The 9,176-nt window shown below is 45.2% G+C and overlaps 1 protein-coding gene across 1 annotated transcript in view; it reads right to left on the bottom strand.

The window, feature by feature from the left end:
- Positions 1 to 304: 304 nt before the first annotated feature.
- The window catches only part of ATP7A (ATPase copper transporting alpha), a 31,366-nt gene continuing 22,494 nt past the window's right edge, over positions 305 to 9,176 (bottom strand). The window contains 7 exon segments of the mRNA XM_054516353.1: positions 305 to 3,654; positions 5,001 to 5,103; positions 6,037 to 6,154; positions 6,661 to 6,864; positions 7,162 to 7,304; positions 7,757 to 7,903; positions 8,568 to 8,781. Of these exon segments, the coding sequence (XP_054372328.1) occupies positions 3,378 to 3,654; positions 5,001 to 5,103; positions 6,037 to 6,154; positions 6,661 to 6,864; positions 7,162 to 7,304; positions 7,757 to 7,903; positions 8,568 to 8,781 (1,206 nt within the window). The 3' untranslated portion in view covers positions 305 to 3,377.

Raw genomic sequence — 9,176 nt, 5'->3', positions numbered from 1 at the left:
CTGTAAGGGTGAGTGGAAACACCTGCCCAAAGGGGTGGAGATGTTACAAACCTCAGTCCTGGGCTCTGCCTGTGTGAGCTGCAGCAGCCTCTGCTCTTTCCCCATCTGCTGACACAGGGATGCTCCTACACGAGATTATTCCACAATTTCCCAACTTGCACCAGCCCCACTTGCCCCCAGCTCAGTGTTTGCTCAGGGTTGTGTTTAGCAGAGCTGGCACTACACCTAAACCCCAATCCTTGGCCTTTTGCTGAGACAGCTACAAATATTTAAAGGGGATGAAAGAACATGCTTTAAACCAGCCTTTGGATGCTACATTTTTATTACAGAGCTTATAATTGCCATAAGAATGATGGAGGCACAGTCTTAAAAGAATAGGAAACATGAGACAACATGTTCTGAGATGCAAAGAACTGTAACAGCCCTACATTAACATTCCAACCAGCATTCACTTCTCCATTCTTCATCCCCAAAACTGAATAACCAAAGTTCTCCAGTTTAAAACATTTTGTCGGAAGTTCTAAGCAAAAAAATAAGCATAGTTTTGAATAAATAAAAGTTCTTGCTTCCATTGTGTTCTGGCAACTTCATATTCTTTTCTTTTTTTGTATAAAATTTCAAGCGTTTTAAACTCTTTTAAAAGTAAATTTGGTAAGACTCAAAGAGTAACTTTTAAAGCCTGGAGCATATGTACTTTTTTATTAAATAGAGCACAGGTTTATAAATAGCTAGACACAGAAAACAATAAAATAGACAAAGGAGTAATACAATATTGTTTGTAACTGAGTGTTTCCAAGTGATAGTTTAAATTTCTGAATCCAAACTGCCTCCAACAGAAGCAACCTATTTACACATTAAAACATTTACATTTGGGAAAACACTGAGCTCCCACACACGATTCCACTTGCACTGTACATTCAAACAGAAAGGGATTTTGGTTCTTCAACGTAAAGCACCTTTTGTAATATTCTAATCACAAAATAAACATCCTAGAAGTCATTACCTCACCCTTGGGGAGTGCTGGACAGAAAACTTGCTTTCAGAAAATCTGAGTTTATCACAACCACCTTGCCCCCACCCTGGGTTCAGTTATTTCCTCTCCCCAGAGCCTGATCCTCTGGCTGTCCCTACAAGCTGCTCTCACATCCCTCCCAGCCAGCAGCTGCTGTTCCTCACTCCCTGAATATCATCCTGCACCTCTTTAAGTGTCCTGGTTTGGAAAAAGAGCCTTATTTTGCTGTACCTGGATCAAACACTGAATTGCACAGAAAATGATAAAGCCTAGAAAAAACACCTGTGTTGGGAAAAGGCTGGAGGTAAAGCTGTAAACATTCAACCTACACAGCATTTGGACAATGAAAGGAAAGTGCTCTAAAAATATATCTGGAAATTGTTTAACAAGTTTTAATGCTGCTTTATTTACTAACCAGCAATTCAGCCCTGAATTATCTCCCTGTTTCCTGCAGTGGGAGGTGATGTTCCATTTCCAAGCCATCCATTCCCCAGCCAGCACTGAAACTCCCATCTGAAGGAGTGGCTGAGGCCACCCCCAGCACAGACAGAAATATGGAAACACCTCCCTTGCACCTGCACAAGCCTGCCAGGAACACAGAGAAGGAGGGTGCATAAACAGCACAACTGAAATCTTGGCATGATTGTGAAGCACTAAACCCATCCTCACACATCAAACAGCTCTGGACAACAATCTGCTTTGTAAGAACAGCTCTGCTGCTGCAAACTGGGAACAAAACCTGATGGAATGGCTGTGCAGTGATAGATCTCAGCATGTAACACCACCACATATTACATACAAGTGTAATCCAATTTATAAAAATACTCTGTACTCATGTAGAGATATTAAGAGCCCAAATCCTGCTACAGAAATATTTTTCTTCTTGAACCAGCAGCACATGGTACTGCTCCCCTCACTGCAATACAGGTACCCTGATTTCCTCACAACACATCCCCCAGCACAGCCCTTCTGCTCTCACACAGCAGGATTTTTCTGGTGGTTCTCAGATAAAATGCAAGAGCTGTTTACTCAGGACCTTTGACATACACAATCTATGCCCTGACATCAGGCTTTGAGTTCAAAAGCAGAACATGAAAGAGAATCTCTTTGTCTCCTCCAAACTGAGTATTTCTCCTCTACAAGCACAACTGGTACACATTCACATCATGGACTGCCCTTAATAATGAAATTCACCATTCTTGAACCCAGCAATTCCTACCAATGACTGCCTCAGCAGGGGATGGGGACAGCAAGGTTCAGTGAGTAACAAACAGGTAACAGCTACTGCTGATGAGCATCTCTTTCTCACTGAGGATATTTCTGATATCAATGATTTCATGATCAAGAGCTGCATTTTGATACTGCAGTTCAGCAACAAATGACAACTGTCTGAAATCATGATGCCTGGATCTGCACAGAACAAACAGAGGGGGTTTGGAACAACCAGTGCAGTGATGCTGGGCCATTTCTAGAATAGACACTTCACAAGCAAAGCCTGAACTGTAAGGACTTTAAAGGCAGTCTGTGACAAACTCCCCTGGTTCATTGAGTAGTGCCAGTAGATCCTGGTGGTGAGCACTGCTCCTTCCTAAAGCCGACCACTTTGGCTAAAACCAGCTCACACTGATATTGCATTCAGGTGTTGCAGGAGTTTTTGGCTTAGGAGAGGTTGGGAATGAGCAAACCTCCCAACCCCAAACCTTCATGAAGGCAGGCAGTCTCAGGGCAGGACGTGCAGAGCTCAGTGTGGGGGTGGCCCCAACCCTCCCTGTTTGCTGCCACGCAGGAATCTGGATCCCATGGACGTGATTTGAAGCCTGGAGTGTGAAAAGCTGGAACCAGATGTTGACAACAAGAAGAGGCATTTGAGAGGATCCAAATCTGGCAGAAGGTAGGCTGTGGGAGTGAGAGGGTTCTGAAGTAAGGCACATCTCTCTGCAAACAGAACCTTCAGGATTTTGCAGATGCAAATTCACAATTTTTTCACACAGTACTGAACTCCACTATGCATAAAATAGCCTGGTATAAGGCTGGGAAATCAGTTTCTGCTTCCTTCGTTTCCTTAATTGTATTTTGACAATTTGCCAAAATAAATGCTATACTGCAAGCTCCATGGAATGGGAACACAGCCCTGTTTGTGAGCATCAACAGCCCTGCACCAGATATTTTTGGTAAGTCTAGATAAAAAACCACAAAAGACTCTGGAAAGTCACTGCCAAAACTACCTCTACACTGAAGAAGAAATGCATCCAGAAGACCTCCACAAGGATCAGGACGTGCACAGACCTCACGAGAGCTGTTTTGGTTGTGTTTTTTGCTTCAGGGTATTTTTGTTTGGCCTCAGCGGGGTGGGAGGAGCGAGTCTTTATAAGGCTGTGTCATCATCTTCCCCGAAGTCCCCCACGAGCAGCGAGTGCTTGTCCGGCTCGCTGAGGACGACGCTGTTCACGGAGCGCTTGTCGGAGAGCAGGGAGTTGATGGAGGCCCTGCTGTAGGTGATGATTCGATCCATCAGGCTCAGCCTGGGCGAGCCCGGCCCGCTCTCCTCGAGCCCCACGTGCACGCTGATCTCTGAGGGGCTCCTGTGCCTCAGCTGCCCGCGGGCACGGAACTCCAGCTTCTCAGAGCTCGGCTTCTGGTACCTGAGGAAGGAAAAACCAAATCTATTGTTGCATTGTGACTTCAGGATTTACCTCAGAACCTCTGATCCCTCCCCTGATAATTCCCTCCCAGGTGTGTCAGTCACCTCTCCTTCCCCTCCTTTGCCCCCTGCCTGTCTGTCAGTCCTGGCATTCCAGAAGGGCATTGAGTGATTGGCAGATCCAAAGGATGCCCTCTGCCCCTGGGGGGCCTTGGGCCATCCAGGTGTCCTTTGTCCCTTTGTCCCTCCCCTCCTGTCCCTGCTTGGTGGCCTCCCTGCCCCTTCCCTGCCCCTCTCCCCAGGGTTCAAAGGCAGCAGCAGCCACGGGCTCAGGGAGTTCTGTTGGAGCTGGTGCTGCATTCAGAGGCCTGAGGGCCAGAATAAAGCTCTGGATCCAAACCCGTCCATCAGAACCGACTCCTTTCCTTCACCATCACCTTAGAGCTTCTCTGCCAGAGATAAACCTGAGTCCCTGCATGCCTGGAATTCTCTCCACGTGCCCAGCTGCAGCACACAGCCAGCCAAAGGTGTCTCTGGGGTGAAACACCACAGTGCTGCTGTTTGGTCAAGCAGCAAGGGCCAGACAAGCTCAGGCGCATCCTGTCTGGCTCTAGTGGTAATACTCCAATAATATATCAATACTTCTGAAGCTGAAGTACACTGAAATATGAACTGATTATGCACAAGTCAGAGGCATTTAGAATTTGACCAGCAAGATTTCTCACTAACACACAAAGGCATTAAGTGTCACAGTCATTTCTGAAAAATCTCTTTGCCCAGGATTTTCTCCTGGGAAGCTGAGAAGCCTCAGAGAACAAGGAAAACAAATTATAATTTCATTTGCTTCTCTTATGTTGTGCTCACATGTGTTTGGAGATTGTTTCATTGGTTTCATGTGAATTGTTTGGACTCATTGGTCAATCAGTGCCAAGCTGTGTCAGGGCTCTGGAAAGAGTCATGAGTTTCCATTATTTTTTTAGCCTTCTCTAAGTATCCTTTCTGTGTTCTTTAGTACAGTATAGTATTCTTTAATATAATATAGTATCATAAAATAATAAATTATCCTTCTAAGAACACGGAGTCAGATTCATCATTCCTTCCTGCCACGGGGCACCCCACAAATACAATAATTAATGAATATCCCATTCTGAACACTTCTGGTTTGTACATCACTTCCCATTAGAAATTACATTTCTAAACAACTGCTGTCTGCTTCACACTGACTTGTGAACTGCTCTTCAAAAGCCTTCAAAATCTCTCACAGTCCCACATTTATTTTCTGTCTCTCCAAATGAAAGACCTGAGCTTCAAATGCAAGTTACAAACCACAAGACTGTTCCTACTCACATCTTCAAGAGCAAAGAAGAAAGCACAACAGAGACTGAGGAGGCAGCCATGGCTGCAGATCCCATCCAGGGCTGCAGAACCAAACCAATGGGCAGGAAGACACCTAGAAAATTACATCAGCAGTAAGTTCAGAGCAGGAACACTGCATTATTCATATATTAATAGATACAATTTCACACAGACTGTCCAGTTAGAGTTGTTTTTTAATGTGTTAGTAAATGGGATTTTAGTTTAAATGACCAAGACGGATTTGTGTTTTATCCCAACTAGAACCCCAGCCTGAAACTCAGAGGTGGCATGTCCTGCCCACCCTGCAATGAAACTGCTGTTCACAGGATCAGGCTCTTCCAATAAACCTTTTATCTTGAAGCTATTCTGATGTGCTGAGCACATCCATAGTGTGGGAGGAGGACAGCTCACTGATGCCTTGAGAAGGCTGAGCTGGAACAGAGGCCAGACAGAGTTAAAGAGTAAGGCAGGAATTTATTCAAAGGCCTCCAAGGATCCACCTTGGGCAGCACAAGAGCCCAGCCAGGGTCACACCCAAGATGAACCAAAATGGTCACAAAAATCCCTGACTGGTCACAGGGTCTCTCACTTTTATAAGTTCTGATCCATTTGCATATTGGAGTTAATTGCCCAATTATAGCTTTAGGTTATGAAGTCCCACCCTTCCTGCTTTTCTCTCTTCAATTCAATGTTGTTAATGCTTTTTGGGTCTGAAATTTGGATCATTTGTCCTTGGTCCCAAGCTAGAAAAAGAATTGTTTTGTCTCCCTACTCTGTGAAGAGAGCTCACCAACACTTAATGTGAAGCTCAGAACTCCACACTAAAACAGCACTGAATCTGAAAAATATAAAAGCTAAACCCTGAGGCATCATCACAGATACTCCACTGCAACGTCCCAGGCAGAGAAATCTGCCCTTACTGACAGCCAGAAATAAAGACAATGGAAACTCTCCCACCCAAGAGTAAATCACTGCAATCTTCCACTCACTGAGCCCAATCCCATCAGTGCAGGCAGCACTCACACACCTGCAGCTATAGGAACTCCAATGAGATTATAAATTAGGGCAAAGACAAAGTTGATCCGGATCCTCTTCACAGTTTTCCTGGACAAATCTATACTTGCTACCACATCCATCAGGTCATCCTGCAAGGGAAAATGTTCATTGGAGCACTCAGAGAGACAAAGCACACAGGTGGTGTCTTCAGCTGTGTTAGAGCTCACTACAGAGCACTGGATGGAGCAGGCTAAGCACAGCGAGCCCTCTGGAGACTGCTCAGGCCAATCCATCACAATCCAAGTCATGTCCACAGCCCCTCCCAGGACAGCTCCAAACACTGGCCACAGTCTGCCAGGGAGCAGCTGGTGTGTAGGAAGGTGTCTGTAACCCTGGAGGTGCCAGGGTGACTTACCCAAATGCAGTCTATGTTTGCCAAAGGACAGGTCACTTTGTCTTCCTTTGCCACTCTCAAACTTTAATTACCCCAAAATGTGCAGAACCCAGTAAACGTGGAAGGGGGATAATCACTGCACTAAACACAGTGAAGACAATCTCTGCTCCAGTTCTCCAGCTGATGGAGACTGTGCACCCCTGCACACCCAACACATCCTGGGCCCTCTGACCCCTCCTACCTTCAACTCTGCTTTCTTACCCTGATGAGAACCACATCAGCTGCCTCGATGGCCACATCGGTGCCCGTGCCAATGGCAATGCCCACGCTGGCCATGGCCAGGGCTGGGGAATCATTGATCCCATCTCCAACCATGGCCACCCTCTTCCCTTCATCCTGCAGCTGCTTCACTTTGGCCACTTTGTGTGAGGGGAGAACCTCTGCAAACACTTTGGTGATGCCAACCTGAACAGAGAGAGAGAGGACACAGCTTTTCCAGCAGCTCTCAAAGCTCCTGCCTGGAATGATGTGGCCAGGAAGAGTGAAACCCATTCCATCACTCATGAACTAAAGAGCAAACCCAGCTGATGATATGAGAACAGCTCTGAATTTACAGTTGATGTTACTTCCATTCAAAAACTTCTTGCAATCTTGATTCCAGATTTCTTAAAACTACCATCTTTCACAGCAGAGCAGCCACCAGCAATATGAAGATGCCACACCACCCTTCCTGCTGAAAGCAGCCCCAGGCCACCAGCCCACCTGGGAGGCGATGGACCGGGCTGTTTTGCTGTTGTCACCGGTCATGAGGACAACTTCTAAGCCCATGCTCTTCAAAGTGTACACTGCTAGCTCAGCCTCTGGCTTCACAGTATCTGCAATAGCTATCAAGCCACAGAGCACTCCTGAAAACAGAAAGGAAGTGTTTGTAATGAAGACTTTTATCAATTGAGATAAACTAACTTCCCCCAGTAAGTCCAGTTCCAGAACCAGTTCATACTGACAGTGAAAAGTGGGATGATAAGAGGTATTAAGGCAGCAAGATAGAACATAGACTGTCCAACCACAATACCACAATAAAATAAAAATTCCTTTTTTCTCTCCTTCTTCCCCTTTTGCTTTCTTTGAAGTCTCTGCATTGTATTTTTATGCCCAACTGTCCTGTCAGCTAAGAAGTGCAGGAAGAGCCTTTCCCACAAGAAAGTGCTGTAAAACTGATTAATTATCTCTTTTCACCCCATTACTCTGCTTCAGCTGTAGCTGCTATGACATCACTACTTATTAATCTCTACTTATGTGATGTTTCATGTGGTTTTAGTGGCAATCAAAGTGAACAGAGCAGCAGCCCTGAGCTCACCATCCACAGCTGCCAGGACAGCCGTGCGGCCTCTCCGCTCGTGCTCCATCATGGCTTTGTCCACCTCACTTCTCACCACGAGGCCATTCCTGGTCATCCATTCCCTGTTCCCAATGAGAACTGAGTATTTCTGAGGGGTCACAGTAGCTGAAGGAAGAAAACACAGTGTGGATAACCACCATGTGGAAAACCAGGGAGCTTCTCTGCAGCTGACTCCAGCCAGGCTCTCCCAGTGTGCACTGGAACAGCACTGCAGGGAAGCCAAACAGAAATACAGAATTCCTCAGTACTTTCTGCCCTGCCATCTCTTCATGTGACCTTCACAAGAGACACAACATTTCTTCAGTCCTGGGGAGTCAGCCCATGTCAGAGGGCAAAAATCACAGGTCAAAGGACAGTAAAGAACCAAGACACTTTCTCAGTGCTTCTGATTTCTATGAAGAGCCCAATGGAGTTGAAAGACCTAACAGTGAGCTGTTCTTGAGTGAAAACTGACCAGTTATGCAAATACACATAATTTTGGCTAGCAAATGGTAACTTGGGATGAAGCAAAGTAAAGCCAGAGAGAGCTGACAGACAACTCCTGTCTGATTTTCCAGTTCCATATTCAACATGGAACTCGAAACTGTATTTAACTTAAATGTCCTGAATGAAGTGTGAGCACGAAATAAACTAATGAGCAGCAATTTAATGTGTGCCTTGATGTCAGCCCAGTTCTGCAAGGTGGAAATAAATGACCTCATTCCTAAGGATCCTAAAGACACAGAAACAAAAATTGCCCATTTTATTCTCAAACCCAGAATTAACTTACTTGGCAGTTCAGCATCAATGATCAAAGGAGACTGCACAGATTCGTCTGCATTCTCCTCAATTTTCACAAGTGTCACATTTTTAACATTTTTTTCTTCAACCATCCTGTTTTTTCTGTAGAGTAATGCTTCAATATTGGTGACTTTGCAACTAATGCCACAGCCAGGAACTACCTGAAAATCTGTACATGTCCCAAGGGTTTCTGAGTTCAGCTCCTAGAAAAAGAGGATGGAAACTGCTGAAGTTTTTAAATACATAAAAGCACAATGCAATTATAAAGCCCACAAAATTAAAGTGCAGTTGAACAAAGAGGAGGTGTGAAATAATCATCAAAATCTATGTCTGAATGGTGCCTCTAATATGGTGTGATTTATGTGGCTTCACAATTTTCAGCTTTCCCAATTAAACACAGCTGTCAGAACCAGGACATCCCTCTGGCTGTCCTGGATGGCTCCAGCCCCTGCCAGGGGGCTCAGAGACCTTGGCACAGAGCCCAAGACACACCTAGGACTTTGATTTTCACCCATGGAGCAAATTACCACCTTTATATGAAGAATTACAAGTTAAGAGAGTTTAAGTAGAATAATAGTTTGTCATGGGGTGAAAATAG

The sequence above is a fragment of the Molothrus ater genome, chromosome 14 (assembly GCF_012460135.2).
Source record: "Molothrus ater isolate BHLD 08-10-18 breed brown headed cowbird chromosome 14, BPBGC_Mater_1.1, whole genome shotgun sequence".
NCBI classification, from domain to species: Eukaryota; Metazoa; Chordata; class Aves; order Passeriformes; family Icteridae; genus Molothrus; species Molothrus ater.
The sequence above is the reverse complement of the archived record's forward strand: the minus strand, read 5'-3'. Positions and strand labels throughout refer to the sequence as shown.